Source organism: Thalassophryne amazonica, chromosome 3 (assembly GCF_902500255.1).
Source record: "Thalassophryne amazonica chromosome 3, fThaAma1.1, whole genome shotgun sequence".
NCBI lineage: Eukaryota > Metazoa > Chordata > Actinopteri > Batrachoidiformes > Batrachoididae > Thalassophryne > Thalassophryne amazonica.
The window spans coordinates 83,341,551-83,364,062 of record NC_047105.1 but is presented as its reverse complement, the minus strand read 5'-3'; the positions used below and the strand labels follow the sequence as shown (position 1 = coordinate 83,364,062).

At 39.7% G+C, this 22,512-nt stretch overlaps 1 protein-coding gene across 1 annotated transcript in view; it reads right to left on the bottom strand.

Annotated features, from left to right (window-relative positions):
- Positions 1-1,339: 1,339 nt before the first annotated feature.
- Positions 1,340-22,512, bottom strand: part of LOC117507177 (dnaJ homolog subfamily C member 16-like) — a 54,804-nt gene continuing 33,631 nt past the window's right edge. Inside the window, exons 14-15 of the mRNA XM_034166988.1 lie at positions 14,528-14,698; positions 1,340-2,114 (exon numbers count right to left, since the gene is read on the bottom strand). Coding sequence (XP_034022879.1) covers positions 1,643-2,114; positions 14,528-14,698 — 643 coding nt within the window. The 3' untranslated portion in view covers positions 1,340-1,642. The remainder of the gene's footprint in view (positions 2,115-14,527; positions 14,699-22,512) is intronic.

The following is a 22,512-nucleotide window of genomic DNA, read 5'->3' as shown; positions in this document are numbered from 1 at the left end:
CCCCTCAAACTTCTACACACAATACCCCATAATGACAATGTGAATAAAGCTTTTTTGAGATATTTGCAAATTTAGAAAACTAATAAATCACATTTACACAAGTATTCACAGCCTTTGCCATGAAGCTCAAAACTGAGCTCAGGTGCATCCTGTTCCCAATGATCATCCTTGAGATGTTTCTACAACTTAATTACGAGTCCACCTGGGGTAAATTCAGTTGAGTGAACATGATTTGGAAAGGCACACACCTGTCTACATATAAAGTAGCACAGTTGACACTGCATGTCAGAGCACAAACCAAGCATGAAATCAAAGCAATTGTCTGTAGACCTCCGAGACAGGATTGTCTCAAGGGACAAATCTGGGGAAGGGAACAGAAACAGTTCTACTGCTTTGAAGGTCCCAATGAGAAGTGGCCTCCATCATCCGTAAATGGAAGAAGTTCAGATGCACCAGGACTCTTCCTAGAGCTCGGGGGAGAAGGGGCTTAGTCAGGGAGGTGACCAAGAACCCGATGGTCACTCTGTCAGAGCTCCAGCATTCCTCTGTGGAGAGAGGAAAGCCTTCTAAAAGGGCAACTATCTGTGCAGCAATCCACCAATCAGGCCTGTGTGGTAGAGTGGCCAGAGGGAAGCCACACTTTAGTAGAAGGCACATGGCAGCCCACCTGGAGTTTACCAAAAGGCACCTGAAGGACTCTCAGACCATGAGAAACAAATATTTCTGGTCTGATAAGCCAAAGACTGAACTCTGTGGCATGAAGGCCAGGCGTCATGTTTGGAAGAAACCAGGCACCATCCCTACAGTGAAGCATGGTGGTGGCATCATTATGCTGTGGGGATGTTTTTCAGCAGCAGAAACTGGGAGACTAGACAGGATTGAAGGAAAGATTAACGCAGGAATGTACAGAGACATCCTGGATGAAAACCTGCTCCAGAGCACTCCTGACCTCAGACTGAGGCAATGGTCAGCAGGACAATGACCCAAAGCACACAGCGAAAGGAGTGGCTTCAGGACAACTCTGACTGTGAATGTCCTTGAGTGGCCCAGCCAGAGCTCAGACCTGAATCCGACTGAACATCTCAGGAGAGATCTGAAAATGGCTGTGCACCGACGCTGCCCATCCAACCTGATGGAGCTTGAGAGGTACTGCAAAGAGAAATGGCCAAAAGTGCCCAAAGATAGGTGCACCAGGCTTGTGGCATCATATTCAAGAAGACTTGAGGTTGTAATTGCTACCAAAGGTGCATCGACAAAGTACTGAGCAAAGGGTGTGAATACTTATGTAGTACATGTGATTTCGAAGTTTTTTATTTTTAATAAATTTGCAAAAAGTAAAACAAAACAAAAAAACTTTTCATGTTGTCCTTATGGTGTGTTGTGAGAATTGTGAGGGGAAAAAATGTATTTACCCCATTTTTGAATAAGGCTGTAACATAAAATGTTGAAGGCACTGTTGCATCTTCTGCTAAGCCATCAACAGTCATTCACTAACTTACAAATAAAACATTCTGATAAGAGGTTGCAGAAGTTCAGTAATGAAGCGTAGCTGTGCAAAAATTATTCCAACTAATCGTCGCCAAGCTACAACATTGCTTTGTTGCATTGTGGTGGCACCATCACTGTATGTCTAAATTCCACCTCAGTTCTGTGGAGGTGTTGTGTTGTCATTGTTTTCATGAAGATCAGGCCAGGCAGGAACATAAAATCTGTGAAGAGTGCCTTCCATTAACCTCTCCATCCAGATTCCCAGCCTGTCCAGCTTGTGGCAGAGGTTTTTGATAGTAGGTCTACCAGAGCCTGTCTTCAAATCGGTCTCATCTTCACTAGAATTAGAACTAGATCTAGAGTGGGACCTGGAACAGGATCTTCTCCTGTTGTCACTGGAGCTTGAGGCATCATTGGGATCATCTCCTGTAAAGACGGGTCTATAGAGACATAAGTATTTCTTATATCCATTGAGGGCCAGAACATGACCAATGTAGTCTGAAGACTCCTCATACTCAACTGACTGGACAACACTATCATTTGGACTAGAGGCTGAACGAAGCAGAGATGGCATCCAGTGGCGGTGCTTATCAACATTGAGGAAGGAATAATGGTGGTTCGGACTCCTGTCAAGAATTAAGTCAAAGGAGTTACAGTTAACTTAAACAAATAATGGAAAATAAAATAAAAAAATAAAACATGGCATCACATCATCCTAGTGGAGCAGGACAATCAGCGCTACTGTGAGAAAAATATACATGCCACTTTATGACACCAAATTTAAAACATCATATTTTTATCATTTACAGAAGATAACCCTAAATATTTTACTCTTGATAAAGGATATTTTGACAAGCTTTATTATTATTCATAGTTCTTTCAAAACAAGAAATTACAAACCATTATGCCTCATGATACCAATAAAACATCTGAGTACATCTAGTATAGCACATTAATGCAAAACAATGTAGAAGCTTCACCCCTACATTCACAAGAACAAAAAAGACATCCAGACAGCTAATTTTAAAAATATGCTCATCATTATCAACGTATTTTACAACCCCAATTCCAATGAAGTTGGGATGTTGTGTAAAATGTCAATAAAAACAGAATACAATGATTTGCAAATCCTTTTCAACCTATATTCAATTGAATACACCACAAAGACAAGATATTTAATGTTCAAACTGATAAACTTTATTGTTTTTGTGCCATTAATTGCTCATTTTGAAACGGATGCCTTCAACATGTTTCAAAAAAGCTGGGACAGTGGCATGTTTACCACTGTGTTAAGTCACCTTTCCTTCTAACAACACTCAAGTGTTTTGGAACTGAGGACACTCATGATTGGGTATAAAAGGAGCATCCCCAAAAGTCTCAGCCGTTTCACAAGCAAAGATGGGGTGAAGATCACCACTTTGTGAACAACTGCATGAAGAAATAGTCCAACAGTTTAAGAACAATGTTTCTCAACATTCAACTGCAAGGAATTTAGGGATTCCATCATCTACAGTACACAATATAATCAGAAAATTCAGAGAATCTGGAGAACTTTCTACATGTAAGCGGCAAGGCCGAAAACCAACATTGAATGCCTGTGACCTTCGATCCCTCAGGCGGCACTGCATTAAAAACCAACATCATTGTGATAAGGATTTTACCGCATGGGCTCAAGAACATTTCAGAAAACCATTGTCAGTTAACACAGTTCGTCACTACATTTAAAAGTGCAAGTTAAAACTACCATGCAAAGCGAAGCCATACATAAACAACATCCAGAAATGCCGCCGCCTTCTCTGGGCCCAAGCTCATTTGAAATGGACAGACGCAAAGTGGAAAAGTGTGCTGTGGTCTGATGAGTCCACATTTCGATTTGTTTTTGGAAATCATGGACGTCGTGTCCTCTGGACAAAAGAGGAAAAAGACCACCTAGATTGTTACCAGCACTAAGTTCAAAAGCCAGCAACTGTGATGGTATGGGGGTGTGTTAGTGCCCATGGCATGGGCAACTTACACATCTGTGATGGCACCATCAATGCTGAAATGTACATCCAGGTTATGGAGCAACACATGCTGACATCCAAGCAATGTCTTTTTCAGGGACGTCCCTGCTTATTTCAGCAAGACTATGCCAAGCCACATTCTGCTAGACACTAGACTGGCCTGCCTGCAGTCCAGACCTGTCACCCACTGAAAATGTATGGCGCATTATGAAGAGCAAAATACAACAACGGAGATCCCAGACTGTTGAACAACTGAAGTCATACATCAAACAAGAATGGGAAAGAATTCCACCTACAAAGCTTTAACAATTAGTGTCATCAGCTCCCAAACGCTTATTGAGTGTTGTTAGAAGGAAAAGTGATGTAACACAATGGTAAATATATCACTGTCTCAGCTTGTTTGATACGTGATGCAGGCATCCATTTCAAAATGAGCAAATATTTGCACAAAAACAATAAAGTCTATCAGTTTGAACATAAAATATCTTGTCTTTGTGGTGTATTCAACTGAATATTGGTTGAAGAGGATTTGCAAATCATTGTATTCTGTTTTCATTTACATTTTACACAACATCCCAACTTCACTGGAATTGGGGTTATAGAAGACCACTGATCTGACCGTGGCCGTAAACCTTGACATGATGCAAGAGGATAACACTATGTAAAAAATTTTTATTTTTGTTTTGTTCCTGGGTACACAGTGTGTTTTCCTAACCTGTTATGCCTTAAATAAATAAAAAATAGCTGTTATTCCACAGAAACTTTGCTTCTGTTATCAGGACAATGATATTTTGAAATTTGTCTGTTTTCAAGAATATTCTCGATTCGCCTTCACTACTACTGAGTAGTCTTCTAGAATATTCTTTCCAGAATTATCTAGAAATTTCAAGAAAATTTTAGAACTTTCTAGAACGTAAAAAAAAATCAAATCAAAGTTTGTGCTGAATGTAATCATTTTTTCATAGACTATAGACATAAGCAGTTGAAATATAACACTTAGAAGCCAGGAACAAAAATTGTGTTACATAGTGTAATTCACTGAGTTCATGCACAAAGTTTGTTTGAAATTATGCTTTGTGTTTTAAGATATCACCACAGACAGACAGACATGATCATGATAAGAACCTTTTTTTCTTTTACTCTGAGCAAGGCAAAAAACCACAATCCTAGATTTATAATAGCAGTGATACATCTGTGTTATGCTCAAAGGGCATATTAGGTTTGCAATAAGTGTCTAGCAATCAGGTACTGGGTTAGGGTTAGGGTTGATACAGTTCTGAGTCTGCACTGGCTTGTGGTGGCACATTTAATTTCATGACATTTCCTTTAGAGTTGCTGTGTTTTGCAGAATTCGTTAGTTTACCATTTTAATGTTTTTTTATTATTATTATTTCAAAGTAAATTAGAGTAGTGACAGGAAGTGGGGGATAGAGGGAGAGAAAAAAAAATCTTTGACTAATTTTGTTCCATAGTATTCAAATAAAGGATTCATAATCTTGTGTCATGAATATGATCACAATCAGTCTTTTCTGAACCATATGGGTAAAAACTGTGACAAGACCCCATGACACAATGTGTAAATTAGTTTCCCAGCATACCAGAGTCAAAGGATACTATTTAAACTGACACACAGAGAGCAAAACCTCTTCTCAAGTCTCCCAAACTCTAAACACATTTTCTGCTTTACACTCATTTTGTAATTCAAAATGACACTTTTTAAATGCATTGAACACGGTTCTCTGCATAAGACACAACAATTTGACAAAGTCACATGTCTGCCATTTAAAAACATTGGCATTCAAAAGGACACTACATGAACTACTTGGCCAATATATGTGCCACCTGGCCAAACACCTCAATGGTTAATTGCTACCACTTCAATCAGGAAGCAAGTGCTATTCACCTTATTCAGGAAGCCAGGGTGGGCAGCTCCATTTTGTCAAGCAACTTCCGGTTTGCCACTGCGTCTAATGATTAGCTACGTGGGAACACAGTACGCTAGAAGTGTCCGAACATGAGCAGCATTAATCGTTCAGTTTGTGAGTGCCACAACAACTGGAAGAAGTTCTGAACATGGAAAGATCTGAGTGCTGTGGACCAGCATTTAACTTGTTCCCTCCTCTATTGAAAGACGAGGATCTCCTGTGCTGGCTAAAGGTGCTGAATTTGAAAAATCCACCCAAATGTCCCTATGTCTGTTCTTTTTATTTCATGGAGAAAAAACCCACACCACTGGATCTTTACCCAGAGAAATGATTGGATTATAATGCTCCGTTGAAGAAGCAACGGCGGATGCTAATGAGACAAATGGGTAAGCTGTGTTTGTAGCATTAGCTGCTATCTAATTTACTTATTTTCTGGCGTTTGATACAACCAAGCACTGCATGAAATATCACCATACGTATATTAACGTTACGTAATCTTGGCATTACGGTGGTACTACTTGTCGAGTAGTATTTTAACTTGATTGTGCTTTTATACGGGCTTCAGCGGCGCTGTGTGGCGCAAAGCTCGTAGTTCCTCATAGCCAAACCGTCCACACCGAGTGACAACACAAAGTAGTTAAAAATAATCAAGGGCCACTTTTTCATGTCATCTTCCCACTCTGTTATGGCCCGTGAGTGAGCCAGTCATTCTCTTTGAGCTTTTCAAAAAGGTTTTTGTTTCTACTGAAGGAATATATCCAAAATGTGCTTAAATATGCATTAATCATTTGTGCTTTTTTCCCCCCATTCAGAATCATTATAATATTATTTATCTTTTATTGAGCCAAGAATATATTGTTACATTTATGAGTGTGTTCTAATGTTTGGAAGTGATCATTTATATATTAATACAACTTGTGCTGTTGAAGAATATATTACTCATATGCTCATAGTGATCAATATCTATCAATGCTTATTAAACACGTAATCAATAGCTAAGGTTAATTACATGATATCTATATATTCAACTAAGGTTAATTACATATCTATATATTCAAACACTTTTGAAATATATGTTTGTATGGTTTTGAACTGTTGTGTGTACCAAATTAAAGGTATGTTATGTTTATGATTATATTTGTTTTTGTTTCAAGATTTGCTTTTGCTTTAGTTCAGTTTCTTAGCATGCTGTTATAAAGATGATTTACTTATATAAGTGCTATAAATGTGATGTGTCCCTGTTTCGGTGAGGCCCAGAGAGATACATTGAGAAACATCCACATGTTGCAAACAGCATATGGAACAGGATGTCAGTACTGACCACAGTAAGATCAAGAGACTAAACTTGATACACGGTTATGATTAGACTTGTTTGTTAGAATATTGTACAATTTTGAGATGTGGTAATATTCTTGTGGTATAACCACGTGATGAGACTTACTGACAGTCTTTCAGTTTGCAGTTTTCTGGCCCAAAACAATTTCCTATCAGTTTAGGCACAGGTGTCACTTTAGGAGAGAGGCAGCAAGAACACTCCACGGCGCGTGGGGGCAGGACCAATGCCACGAAGAAGAGGGATGAAGACCACTCAGATGAAGGACAATGCCTAAGATTAGCATGAATCATTGTATTAGCATAGGAAAACAGAGGAGTATAAAAACAGAGCCCAGCCCACTGTTCGGGGTTCCTCTTTGCTGAGAGCTTGCTGGAACATGAGACGGCGGGTTGGAGGCTCTCAGTTTCGGGGACCCTCAGAACCTCTGGGTATGGTTTTGTTTGTCTCACTCATTCTGTAAAACTTGCATTCTGTTAAATTCTGTGACATTTAAATTCTGTTAAATAAATCTCTGAGTGGTGGTCCAGCCATCAGAGTAATTATGTTCAAACTTAAATAACTGGTCAAAACCTTCTTTCAAATCAACGGACGTGCAGGATAGGCGAGACAGGGGAGAGCGAGGTCACTGGAGACCCCTGAATTATCCCTAGACTACCCATGAAATATCTTCCGTTGTTCTATATTGAAAACACCGCTCAACGGAAGTCCTAAGACAAAACGGAAATGCATCTGTTGTAAAAGTGGGCGGGGCTGAATAAGGTGAATAAAAAGACCACAGATGAGCACCTTGTTTTTATAACAATGGAAGATGTTGCAGAGAGAGGAAGAGGGAGGGGGAGGAAGAGTGAGAGATATGGGTAGAGCTGGTAGAGGAGTTCATGTGCAAAGAAGACAACAACTTTCAAATGAAATCAGAGCAACCTTAGTTGATCATGTCATCAACCAGGGGCTGGCAATGCGAGAGGCTGGACAGACAGTGCAGCCCAACTTGAGCCGTTTACTGTTGCCTCTGTCATCCGGACATTTAGACTGGAGTACAGGTATGTAACCATAACTTCTTTCACACTATGTAGTATCCCCCATGTCATAGTGTATCACTTGAGTGACACCTGTTTACTTCATGAATGACTGATGTCACAGGGTTGCCAACTCTCACGCATCTGGCGTGACAGTCACGCTTTCAGCATCATTCTCACGCTCACACACACAAGCAAGAAATGTCACGCCAAAATAAAAATGTCTCCTGTTAATTTTCTGATGATGACCAGATTAGACCAGACCAGACCATGGTAGATTGCTTCTTAATGAAAGGAGAAGAGTTTAAGGCACACACCCGAAACAGCTGTTAACATCTGCTGACAAGGTTCTGACTGCAGTATTCTGTCATTGCCGATTCGCTGAAAACCTTTCAGCTGATACCTCAGCTGCGCGTGAAGAGCTCAGAGAGAGTTCGAGCAAAGCGTCGGCGCTTGTTTCTGAGTTGGTCACTTTTGACAAAGGTAAGCCAGTAAAACAGCCTAACAAATCAAATAATCTATTGTCTAATAAAATTGGGTTGTCACTATGTAGTCTAATCAGTTGACACAGTAAGCTACAGACTTTAACTAGTTGCAAACTAGGTAATTTAAAGGACATGTCATACTTTATTTAATGTCCTGGTTAGCAAGTATTCATGATTGTAAGTCTATCTATGCACATGCGCTGAAAATGTGTGGTTGCTGAAGTATTTTATTGATAATTATTAGTGACGGAGAAACCAAAGCCTTTTGAGCCACTGAATTTTTTTATGTGCTGTTTTAAAATTTTATTCTATATGTGTTTTACTTTTGTGAATTTGTGTTTTTAATGTTAAGCACTTTGGACACCAGTTGGTGCTGTGAAGTGCTTTATAAATAAATGTTGATTGATTGAATCAATATTAAGCAATTGTGTTGAAATGGTTCAGTGTTTGAAGCATTTGATACAATTAAATATGGCGACATCTGCTGGCCAATCTTTAACATAGCACTTGTATGGAACAATTAAACAGGCACTGTTATGTATGTTTAATAATAAAAGTTCTATGTGCATCCTGAAATTTTGACTATATTTTCATTTAAACAAAAGTGGTTAAGGCATTGTGCTTGAGACCAGAAGATCCTCGGTTCAAATCCCAGCCTGACTGGAAAATCACTAAGAGCCCTTGGGCAAGGTCTTTAATCCCCAATTGCTCCCAGTGTGTAGTGAGCACCCTGTGTGGCAGCACCCTGACATTGGGGTGAATGTGAGGCATTATTGCAAAGCGCTTTGAGCGTCTGTTGCAGATGGAAAAGCGCTATATAAATGGAGTCCATTTACCATATTTTTGTTTAAAGACATTAATAATATACTTGTGTTATAATGTGATTGTGCCATCATAAAATATTGTATGTAATAGAGATACAAGTTGTGAAATGCTTTTGCAACTAGGGACTGTTATGACATAGTTGTATAAAATGAAGCAAATTTGGGGGCATCAAGGGTTTTTGTTTTCATTTCAGTGGTGTTAGGCTTGAGTCTTTTCCTCCTCTCCAGTTTTAGACAGAAAACTCATACAGCACAGAAGTTGGTGTCATATGAAGACAGATTTTGTCCAACTTGAAAAGAGTTGTATACACAACTTCCTCCCCATCTAGTCATTCACACTGTCATCCAGTAGTTGGCAGTGTTCTATGCATTTTGACCCATCTACTGGATGGCAGTGTGAATGGCGCCTGGATATATCACATGGTTGTTGCTGAATCACAACTTAAAACAGTATTTTCAGTTTTGCAAATGACTTTACAAATGAAAAAGTAACATATTTTACAAATACACATTTAATTGTAAAAACCAACAAACATGCTAACTTGTGTGTTGGTTTTTACATATAATAAATCAACCAATCAGTGATGAGTGGAGGCTAAGTTTACCCATAATGCCTTTTGGCATCTGTGTGTTAATGTTCAAAACTTCAGAATTAGTGCATTATTTTAAAATTAAAAGATATGTGTTATATTTTCACTTTGTACAAATGACAGAGTTGACATTAATGTAGTTAAATTCACTCATCACTCATCTTCAAGCGCTTAGCCAGGATCAGGTCTCGGGGGCAACAGCTCTAGCAGGGAACCCCAGATTTCCCTTTCCCGTGCCACATTGACCCCCTCTGACTGGGGGATCCTGAGGCGTTCCCAGGCCAGTGTGGCGATATAATCTCTCCACCTAGTCCTGGGTCTTCTCCAGTGTCTCCTCCCAGATGGATGTGCCTGGAACACCTCCCAAGGGAGGCACCCAGGAGGCATCTTTACCAGATGCCCGAACCACTTCAGCTGGCTCCTTTCAAGGTGAAGGAGCAGCTGCTCTACTCAGAGTTCCCCGCGGATGACTGAACTTCTCACCTTATCTCTAAGGGAGACACCAGCCACCCTTCTGAGGAAGCCCATTTTGGCCGCTTGTACTTTCTAGTTCTTTCCGTCATGACCCAACTCTCGTGACCATAGCTGAGAATAGGAATGAAGTCTGACCAGTAGATTGAGAGCTTTGCCTTTTGGCTCAGCTCCCTTTTCATCACAACAGCACAGTAGAGCGAATGCAACACCTCCCCTGCTGTGCCGATTCTCCGGCCAATCTTGCGCTCCATCGTCCCCTCACTTGCGAACAAGACCCCGAGGTACTTGAACTCCTTCACTTGGGGCAGGACCGTATTCCCTACCCGCAATCCATTGGTTTCCTGCTGAGAACCATGGCCTCAGATTTAGAGGTGCTGATCCTCATCCCAACCGCGTCACACTCTGCCGCGAACCGATCCAGTGAGTGTTGGAGGTCACTCACTGGATCAGATGTAGTTAAACTATCTGGATTATTTTAGTTTATAAATCAAAACCCTAAGTCAAACCTGCTTTCCTTTTGAGGACTTTGGCTTCACGTCTGGATCGCTGTATGCTGTGAATGTACATGACTTATTTTTTAATTTTTTTGTAGCAGCCTGGCAGCCAGGTCCCTTCTGCTGGGTTGAGCTCAGCTCCTCTCAGCTGCCTGACTGCTGCAAAATACATAGCAGACAGAAACCAACATGTATGATTTTAGGATTTACAAATGTTTTTCACCATTACCAAGTATACAAAAAATGTTAGCTGACTAAATTAGCGAAACCAAATTTAGCAGAAGCTAATTGGTCTGCTGATGGTTTTTGAAGTTAGCTGAAAAGCTAATCCACTAACAAAAAAGTTAGCTTTGCTAATTAGCAGCGGATTTGCAGAAAGAACTGTGCCCACCACTGGCCATATGTAGTTTTGGTTGCAGTGCTTTTGGAGGATATATGAGGTATTTTGTATTTTGGGTGTGTAGTTTTGTGAATTATGTTATGCCTAGTTCACATGGCAAGATAATTATGCCGATTTCGACTTCCGACAATCTTAAGGACGCCCCAACTATCGTGATGGCTCTAAAGAGCATCTTATCAGATATTTCTGCCATGTGTCGTGAGTTATGCGCGCTCTAGTCTGCTCAGAAGGACATTGGGACCACTCAGACAGCAAAACGTGGATATTTAACATGTTGGATTGTCTTGGCCCGATATCCCAGCGTGTGTGGTGTCCCCTGATCACAAGCGAGCACGCAGCCTGTGTGTTGTATTTACCGTGTGGCTGCACACCACACACAGTATGAACAAGACTGTTAGATCTATGACTTTTTTATCTCCATGTGTGTGGTTTCTCGGGTATTGGAAACCTACAGATAATTTGAAAATCCTGCCGCGTGAACCAGGCATGAGGTATTTTGATAAAATCAGCCGAGTTTGCAAAATTGTGTTTTAGCAATTGGAAAAAACTGTAACTTTGAAGTTCCTCCTTTCTGTTGTCTGCTTACAGAGGATGTCATTTCAGGGGACACATCCTTCGAAGCCTGCATTCTTTGGCTGCATGCATCATAGTGTTTCTCATTTTGAAGGCTCTTTGAAATGCGACTGACAAATCCAGCCTTATTTCTCCCAAAACGAAGGATAGAACAGGTGTATTGTTATATACACAGTCCAAACAATCCCAAGACTTCATTGTGCAACTTTTCCCCCCACAACCCAAAACGTATGGTTAAAAAAATTAAAAAATTCTGGCAGCCATATGTACAACTAGAGCACAGTGCTCATAGTGTGCAAACCTCCACCAATGCTGGTGGGTGAGGTTCCATAAATTTTTACCCTGGAAAACCTTTCAAGGTCAAAGTCCTGTTAGAAGTGGCTTTTCATAAGCTAAAATATAATACAAAATACAGATCAAAAGGGCTTTTCAATGCTAAAATCAAATATCAGCTAAATCTGCAATACAGATCAGATGTGGGTCAAACTTAGTCTATTCACTGAGAGTGCCAGTTTGCACCTCATTGTCACAAATGAGAGTAATTGAGGCACTTTTGATTGAAATATCATACAAAATGTACACCAAATGAGCTTTTCAGTATTAAATTCAAATGTCCACAAAATCCACAATCCGGATCAGATCCAGATCAAACTTTGTCAGGCGATAGTGAGTGCCAGTCTGCACATCACCTTCAAATAAGAGAGTGACTGAGGCACGTTTGATTAGATTAAGATATAATGTAAAATATACATTAAATAGGGTTTCAATGTTAAATTTAAATGGCCACAAAATCTGTAATCTGAATCAGATCTGGATCAAACGTTGTCAGTCAAAGGATACCATCCTATATAAAACACTCTCAAATATGAAAGAAATTTGATCTTTTCTGACAGTTATGAAATTTTGTAAATCTGTTCAATGTTAAAGTAAAGGGATTTTTCCAATTTTTCAAGCTTTTTCCTGACTTTGACCTACGACCTTGAAAAATGAATCAGTTCTTTCCTATCAGGATATGAATCCCCTGTAAAAAAAAAAATTCATAATGATATATGAAAAATTGTGAGTTACAGGCTGTTCACAAAGACTAGAGCCTGACTGATATTGATTTTTTGAGGCCGATGCCGATAACAATATTTGGATGAAAAAAAAATGACGATAATCGATAAATCGGCTGATTTGCCGATAGCTAATAAATATCCGATATTATTATTATTTTTTTTAAATGAATAAAATGTTCTTTTTTGGATCCTTAACAAAAAGGTATGAGCTAAAAGCTGAAGCTTTGTCCTCATATTGATTAACTTTATAACAAAGAAGAATTTTCAAGTTCAAAAAAATGCAAGCAAGAATTAAACCTTTGTGAAATTAGCAAATACATATCCTTAAAAAGAGTTGTGAAATACATCTGATCTTGTACCTCTTGTTGCTGCAACTTAGATATACGTTCAGGATAAGGATATAGATTCTTATAAACTTACTTGTATGCTTTTGTCAACCGATCAGTACAGTGTGACGGCAAACTATGGGGGCCGGTGATGAACACATTTAAGCAGGGGTGTAAGCAGCTCTCAGTTGAATGGAGTCAGAGCTCCATCTACTGGACAAACGGTGCAAGGACATTTTACATTGCCAACACAAACATTATTTCAGTAACTGTTCTGTTCATGAGAAGTTATCGGCGTTCTATCTGCAAAATTTCGGGCGATAGTGAGTACTTTGAAAAGGGCTTATATCGGCCGATAATATCGGCTGGCCAATATATCATAATCTTAACATAATCTTTGACCAACTTCATAGGTGGAGGTAATTATAAATAAGTAATGTTATGAAACAAAGTATAAATAAACTAGAGGTGGGCATAGATTTTTTTTTAAATCTAGATTAATCTCACTGAAATCTTGAAATTAATCTAGATTAAAATGGCTCATTCAGAATATGCGTGCTACCTAAGTAATGACTGTCACCCAGAAGAAAGAGTGGACTTCTTCCAGAAACTGTCTGTGGCCGGGACGGAGCTGGCAGTGCTGAGCTGCTCACACCGGGCAGAGAGAGGCAGCAGCCGGCCGCTGCGAGTAGAGCAGTCAGCGGACGAAACCGTGTTAAAAAAAAAACAAAAACAAAACACACTGCTTTGCTTTAAATGGACAGTAAGATATTTTAGATGATCAGAGTGGACCGCCTTTTTCCTAAAAGGCTTTATTTCCCTGTTTGTTGCATTGGAAAGCTGTAGCTTTTGTGCTAATTTGATTAGCGCTTGCTCTACTTCTTCTTCTGTTTGTTTTTCTAGGGACATTACAGAGGTACACACAGGCCTGGCATATGTACTACAACGTTAAACGAAGCTTCGAGGCACAGACCCAGCTCCCAGCCCAACTTTGAGAATAGATTAACGGCGATATTTTTTATATCACCAGATAAGAGTCTCACATTATCGCAGCACGTTAACGCCGATAACGGCCCACCACCAAAATAAACACTAAAAAAATGACAACAAATCTACGGGTTAGGCCCACTATACTAGCTTGACGGTTGCTTGGTGACAGATGTAAGGGCAGGATAAGATAATGATGCAATTGCAAAATGCTCTGTGCGCTAGACCGTCTTTGTTCAGAGAATGGATGGTTCACCCGCTGTGGTCTCAATAGACCAGAGACACAGCCTATAGTTGCCAATGGAATCCCCAAAATAAATACTTTACCAACTATAAAATTAGCTGCAATTATGTGAAATACAACAAAAATAAAGGCACTTTACAAGAACTACACTTCAATACAAAATAAATTATGTAACTTTTTGTCAACAATTAAGTTTTACCCTATCAAAATACTGATAATTTTACTTACAATATTTGTGAAAGAATAATCAACAAATTCAAAGTAAATAAACAAAACCCTTGACTATGGTGGTTGATATTCTTACCTTGAGAAAGGGAAAACCTCTTTGGCAAATTTCTTGAGTAGGATATTCTTGGAAGTGCTGGTGAGCACCAGCACTATATTGATGTGGCCGGGTCTCAGCTTGACCAGGTTACTGGTGTATGAGTCATCTGTCAGCTCCGTCACTTCCACAAAGTCCTTCTTAGGAAGATGACTGCATGAATGAGTGACAAAAGAAGGTAAAGTAATAAGCATGGATAGAAAGCCTGGGAAACATACTCATCTGAGAGGTCACACTTGGTTTGCTCTATCAGATTAGGTCTGGCCCCTCTCACACAAACTGATTTCCACTCACAACAGTTTATCAGATATGGGATGGACTGCATACAAAGATAGACAGCTAAGATAAAACAAAAATAAAAAAAAACAGACAAAATAAACTAGTATTAAAAGAATAAATGCTAATAATGAAAAGTACACTATAAAAATGCACAAAAATGTCAATTTAAAGAGCTGATAATACAGAAAATGGTGTGACTTATACTCTGAAAATACGGTAATTACATACAATGCAGCAGTATATAGGAATAGACCAATAATCGGCCCGGTCGATAATCGGTCTATCCCTTTGGCAGGGCCGGATATCGGCTGGACCAAATTATCAGGTAGGCACATAAGTGAGGTAAATTGAGTTTATTGTGTGCATTGCAAGCAACCCTCAGAGTTGGCTAACTCACACTCAGAAATGTAAAATAAAGCTGTAGATCCATATCAAAACTAAAAAGTATGCCTTGTCTGGATTGGAGTTACAGATCTAAAAATTGAAAACTAAAATGCTTGGTTCCTTTGCTAATGTTGTCACCGTGGGGTTTCCACAAAGGCAAGTTGGTTAGACTTTTAAACTAGCTTCGAAACAGGCAGGGTCTACCAGGACCAAGCATACAACCCCTGGCAAAAATTATGGACTCACCGGCTTCGGAGGATGTTCATTCAGTTGTTTAATTTTGTAGAAAAAAAGCAGATCACAGACATGACACAAAACTAAAGTCATTTCAAATGGCAACTTTCTGGCTTTAAGAAACACGATAAGAAATCAGGAAAAAAAAATTGTGGCAGTCAGTAATGGTTACTTTTTTAGACCAAGCAGAGGGAAAAAAATATGGACTCACTCAATTCTGAGGAATAAATTATGGAATCACCCTGTAAATTTTCATCCCCAAAACTAACACCTGCATCAAATCAGATCTGCTTGTTAGTCTGCATCTAAAAAGGAGTGATCACACCTTGGAGAGCTGTTGCACCAAGTGGACTGACATGAATCATGGCTCCAACACGAGAGATGTCAATTGAAACAAAGGAGAGGATTATCAAACTCTTAAAAGAGGGTAAGTCATCACGCAATGTTGCAAAAGATGTTGGTTGTTCACAGTCAGCTCTGTCTAAACTCTGGACCAAATACAAACAACATGGGAAGGTTGTTAAAGGCAAACATACTGGTAGACCAAGGAAGACATCAAAGCGTCAAGACAGAAAACTTAAAGCAATATGTCTCAAAAATCAAAAATGCACAACAAAACAAATGAACGAATGGGAGGAAACTGGAGTCAACGTCTGTGACCGCACTGTAAGAAACCGCCTAAAGGAAATGGGACTTACATACCGAGAAGCTAAACGCAAGCCATCATTAACACCTAAAGAGAAAAAAACATGGTTACAATGGGCTAAGGAAAAGCAATCGTGGACTGTGGATGACTGGATGAAAGTCATATTCAGTGATGAATCTCGAATCTGCATTGGGCAAGGTGATGATGCTGGAACTTTTGTTTGGTGCCGTTCCAATGAGATTTATAAAGATGACTGCCTGAAGACAACATGTAAATTTCCACAGTCTGATGATATGGGGCTGCATGTCAGGTAAAGGCACTGGGGAGATGGCTGTCATTACATCATCAATAAATGCACAACTCTACGTTGATATTTTGGACACTTTTCTTATCCCATCAATTGAAAGGATGTTTGGGGATGATGAAATCATTTTTCAAGATGATAATGCATCTTGCCATAGAGCAAAAACTGTGAAAACATTCCTTGCAAAAAGACACATAGGGTCAATGTCATGGCCTGCAAATAGTCCGGATCTTAATCCAATAGAAAATCTTTGGTGGAAGTTGAAGAAAATGGTCCATGACAAGGCTCCAACCTGCAAAGCTGATCTGGCAACAGCAATCAGAGAAAGTTGGAGCCAGACTGATGAAGAGTACTGTTTGTCACTCATTAAGTCAATGCCTCAGAGACTGCAAGTTGTTATAAAAGCCAGAGGTGGTGCAACAAAATACTAGTGATGTGTTGGAGCGTTCTTTTGTTGTTCATGATTCCATAATTTTTTCCTCAGAATTGAGTGATTCCATATTTTTTCCCTCTGCTTGGTCTAAAAAAGTAACCGTTACTGACTGCCACAATTTTTTTCCTGATTTCTTATAGTGTTTCTTAAAGCCAGAAAGTTGCCATTTGAAATGACTTTAGTTTTGTGTCATGTCTGTGATCTGCTTTTTTTCTACAAAATTAAATAACTGAATGAACATCCTCCGAGGCCGGTGATTCCATAATTTTTGCCAGGGGTTGTATACTTTACTTACTTGTCAGCATACAACAGATAGGCCCCACAGATTTGGCAGAAAACCTCATTCTTCTCTTGGTCATGAACAAGCCATGGCCATTTCTGTGGCCAGGTCAGGACAAAACCTCTCTTCCTCTTGTTTCTTTCATATACCCAGACCACTAATAACCAGTAAAAATCTATTTAAGCATAAAAATTCAAAAATAAAAAAATAATATAGCACCTTCAACTGCACCACAGACTAAAACAGTTAAATGTGGTTTATTAAACATTAGGTCTCTCTCTTCTAAGTCCCTGTTAGTAAATTATATAATAATTGATCAACATATTGATTTATTCTGCCTTACAGAAACCTGGTTACAGCAGGATGAATATGTTAGTTTAAATGAGTCAACACCCCCGAGTCACACTAACTGTCAGAATGCTCGTAGCACGGGCCGAGGGGGAGGAATAGCAGCAATCTTCCACTCCAGCTTATTAATTAATCAAAGACCCAGACAGAGCTTTAATTCATTTGAAAGCTTGACTCTTAGTCTTGTCCATCCAAATTGGAAGTCCCAAAAACCAGTTTTATTTGTTATCTATCGTCCACCTGGTCGTTATTGAGTTTCTCTGTGAATTTTCAGACCTTTTGTCTGACTTAGTGCTTAGCTCAGATAAGATAATTATAGTGGGCGATTTAACATCCACATAGATGTGTTGTGAAAGTGTAGTGACACGGACCCACAACAGGGGGCGCAAATGAACGGTCAATAGATGAGCCAAAAAGTAACAATTTAATGTTGTGAAGGTGCACAACGAATACACAGACAATCTCAGAATATGATTACAGTCAATCCACAAAGGTGACGTGTGGGCAGGCTCGAGGATAGAAGACGTCTGTCCTGAGAAGAGCCAGAACCACACGATTTCCGCCACCACCGAACTTGGTGAATACTGGAGCCGCCAAGTCCCGAATTCCCAGGTGATCACCGTCCCTGACTGTCGGATCTGGTACTGCCGGCAAAGAACAAAGACAGTCAAGTGTGGGTGTGTGTACACCCAGTAACAACAACGGTGGGAATGCCACCTCCACCTCTCACTCAATATGCTGATGAGTTTGCAGTGATCCCTCAGAGGAAAAGAGTGCCGTCCTGCACTCACTCAGCCTCCACAAAACAAGGGACCGGTACGCCTGCAAACACTCACAATGTACAGATTATAGGTAAACACAAATGGCTGAGGATATTACCTCCATTGAAGTACGATATCTCGGCGATGAGGTGGAGATGACCTCTGGGTTTTATGGAGTGAGATGATGAAGAATGAGTGACAGCTGTCAGGAAATAATGAGTAACAGCTGTCACTCCCGGCTGTGTCCGTGGCGGCAGCGCCCTCTCGTGCCTGAAGCCCGCACTTCAGGCAGGGCGCCCTCTGGTGGTGGGCCAGCAGTACCTCCTCTTCTGGCAGCCCACACAACAAGATGCTGAGAATGACAGCCTCAACACTGCATTTAATCTATTATTAGACTCAATTGGCTTTGCTCAAAATGTAAATGAGTCCACTCACCACTTTAATCATACCTTAGATCTTGTTTTGACTTATGGTATGGAAATTGAAGACTTAACAGTATTCCCTGAAAACCCCCTTCTGTCTGATAATTTCTTAATAACATTTACATTTACTTTAATGGACTACCCAGCAGTGGGGAATAAGTTTCATTACAGTAGAAGTCTTTCGGAAAGCGCTGTAAGTAGGTTTAAGGATATGATTCCTTCTTTGTTATGTTCTCCAATGCCATATACCAACACAGTGCAGAGTAACTACCTAAACTCCGTGAGTGATATAGATTATCTCGTCAATAGTTTTACATCCTCATTGAGCACAACTTTGGATGCTGTAGCTCCTCTGAAAAAGAGAGCCTTAAATCACAAGTGCCTGACTCCGTGGTATAACTCACAAACTCGCAGCTTAAAGCAGATAACCCATAAGTTGGAGAGGAAATGGCGTCTCACTAATTTAGAAGATCTTCACTTAGCCTGGAAAAAGAGTTTGTTGCTCTATTAAAAAGTCCTCCGTAAAGCTAGGACATCTTACTATTCATCACTAACTGAAGAAAATAAGAACAACCCCAGGTTTCTTTTCAGCACTGTAGCCAGGCTGACAAAGAGTCAGAGCTCTACTGAGCCGAGTATTTCTTTAACTTTAACTAGTAATGACTTCATGACTTTCTTTGCTAATAAAATTTTAACTATTAGAGAAAAGATTACTCATAACCATTCCAAAGACATATCGTTATCTTTGGCTGCTTTCAGTAATGCTGGTATTTGGTTAGACTCTTTCTCTCCGATTGTTCTGTGTGAGTTATTTTCATTAGTTACTTCCTCCAAACCATCAACATGTCTATTAGACCCCATTCCTACCAGGCTGCTCAAGGAAGCCCTACCATTAATTAATGCTTCGATCTTAAATATGATCAATCTATCTTTATTAGTTGGCTATGTACCACAGGCTTTTAAGGTGGCAGTAATTAAACCATTACTTAAAAAGCCATCACTTGACCCAGCTATCTTAGCTAATTATAGGCCAATCTCCAACCTTCCTTTTCTCTCAAAAATTCTTGAAAGGGTAGTTGTAAAACAGCTAACTGATCATCTGCAGAGGAATGGTCTATTTGAAGAGTTTCAGTCAGGTTTTAGAATTCATCATAGTACAGAAACAGCATTAGTGAAGGTTACAAATGATCTTCTTATGGCCTCAGACAGTGGACTCATCTCTGTGCTTGTTCTGTTAGACCTCAGTGCTGCTTTTGATACTGTTGACCATAAAATTTTATTACAGAGATTAGAGCATGCCATAGGTATTAAAGGCACTGCGCTGCGGTGGTTTGAATCATAATTATCTAATAGATTACAATTTGTTCATGTAAATGGGGAGTCTTCTTCACAGACTAAGGTTAATTATGGAGTTCCACAAGGTTCTGTGCTAGGACCAATTTTATTCACTTTATACATGCTTCCTTTAGGCAGTATTATTAGAAAGCATTGCTTAAATTTTCATTGTTACGCAGATGATACCCAGCTTTATCTATCCATGAAGCCAGAGGACACACACCAATTAGTTAAACTGCAGGAATGTCTTACAGACATAAAGACATGGATGACCTCTAATTTCCTGCTTTTAAATTCAGATAAAACTGAAGTTATTGTACTTGGCCCCACAAATCTTAGAAACATGGTGTCTAACCAGATCCTTACTCTGGATGGCATTACCCTGACCTCCAGTAATACTGTGAGAAATCTTGGAGTCATTTTTGATCAGGATATGTCCTTCAATGCGCATATTAAGCAAATATGTAGGACTGCTTTTTTGCATTTGCGCAATATCTCTAAAATTAGAACGGTCTTGTCTCAGAGTGATGCTGAAAAACTAATTCATGCATTTATTTCCTCTAGGCTGGACTACTGTAATTCATTATTATCAGGTTGTCCTAAAAGTTCCCTGAAAAGCCTTCAGTTAATTCAAAATGCTGCAGCTAGAGTACTGACGGGGACTAGAAGGAGAGAGCATATCTCACCCATATTGGCCTCTCTTCATTGGCTTCCTGTTAATTCTAGATTAGAATTTAAAATTCTTCTTCTTATAAGGTTTTGAATAATCAGGTACCATCTTATTTCAGGGACCTCTTAGTACCATATCACCCCAATAGAGTGCTTCGCTCTCAGACTGCAGGCTTACTTGTAGTTCCTAGGGTTTGTAAGAGTAGAATGGGAGGCAGAGCCTTCAGCTTTCAGGCTCCTCTCCTGTGGAACCAGCTCCCAATTCGGATCAGGGAGACAGACACCCTCTCTACTTTTAAGATTAGGCTTAAAACTTTCCTTTTTGCTAAAGGTTATAGTTAGGGCTGGATCACGTGACCCTGAACCATCCTTTAGTTATGCTGCTATAGACTTAGACTGCTGGGGGGTTTCCTATGATGCACTGAGTGTTTATTTCTCTTTTTGCTCTGTATGCACCACTCTGCATTTAATCATTAGTGATTGATCTCTGCTCTCTTCCATAGCATGTCTTTTTCCTGTTTCTCTCCCCTCAGCCCCAACCAGTCCCAGCAGAAGACTGCCCTCCCTGAGCCTGGTTCTGCTGGAGGTTTCTTCCTGTTAAAAGTGAGTTTTTCCTTCCCACTGTCGCCAAGTGCTTGCTCATAGGGGGTCGTTTTGACCGTTGGGGTTTTTCTGTAATTATTGTATGGCTTTTGCCTTGCAATACAAAGCGCCTTGGGGCAACTGTTGTTGTGATTTGGTGCTATATAAATAAAATTGATTTGATTTGATATACACTGTCTCTCTCCCTTAACTCATCATCACTAAGCTTCCTCTTCCTCTTCCAATTCCTTTAGCAAAACTCTTTCCTGGTTGTTGTCCGGGTTTGGGTGGATGTCGTTTAAACATATTTCAATGCCTTCTGTTAGATCTGCGTCTTGTTCGTTTTCATTTCCTGCAGCATCCCGCGCATTTAAAGATGATAAAGAATACTGTCGAAGATCAGTGACAGAAACGGCCAAACGCATACTCCACGCATCAACAACATACATTTCAATATGCGCAAGATTCTGCGGGAGCATGGAACGTGGTGAGGGATGGGTACTGAGAAGATTTTATCAATATCAATACCATTATTGATTCCGCTTATCGATCCGATTCCTTATCAATTCCCTTATCGATACCGCTTGGGAATTTTCTGTGTACTCAAAGTAGGCTTTAAAGGTTTTCTATGTCAACAACATTTTACTGAGTCTTAAAGTAAATAAATATGAAATTGGTCACTGGATCCTTAAACTCTGGACCTAAATAAACTCTACATGGTGGCTCCTTGATCTCTGAATATAAATAGAAATAAGCAAAATCTGTAGTTTTTGTCAAAAGCATTTCCTTTCAGACATCACTGGCATGAATGTCTTTCCATACCTCTTGCAGCTGGCTGTGCTTCATGTCAGCATCAGTTTACTTCAAAGAATGCAGGACGTCTCATTTTGGGAAGAAAAAAACGTTTTAGTCTATTGTAGTTTATTTTCTGTATTACAGCATTTGGAAAGAGGTGTCATTTTATTTAAAGCGGCAGTTCGTTTTGAAGTTATTATTATAAGTCTCGGCAGAGAGCCGTGCAGCGTTTGGAGCTGTGCCAACGGAACGGAGGACCATTCTCATTTCTTGACTGCCACAAGGCAAGATCCCACTTTGCGACTTTAATCTGCACAAAAGTGACTCACAGTCACGACTGACACATTTTAATGGCTTTGAGAGGAGTTAAGAAGCAGACTTGCTGCTTCTGAAGAGTTATTATTACTATTATTGCTGTTGTTGTTGCTATTATTATCATTAATATAATTAAAAAATATTACACTTTAATACATTTGACTCTTTTACAACAACAAG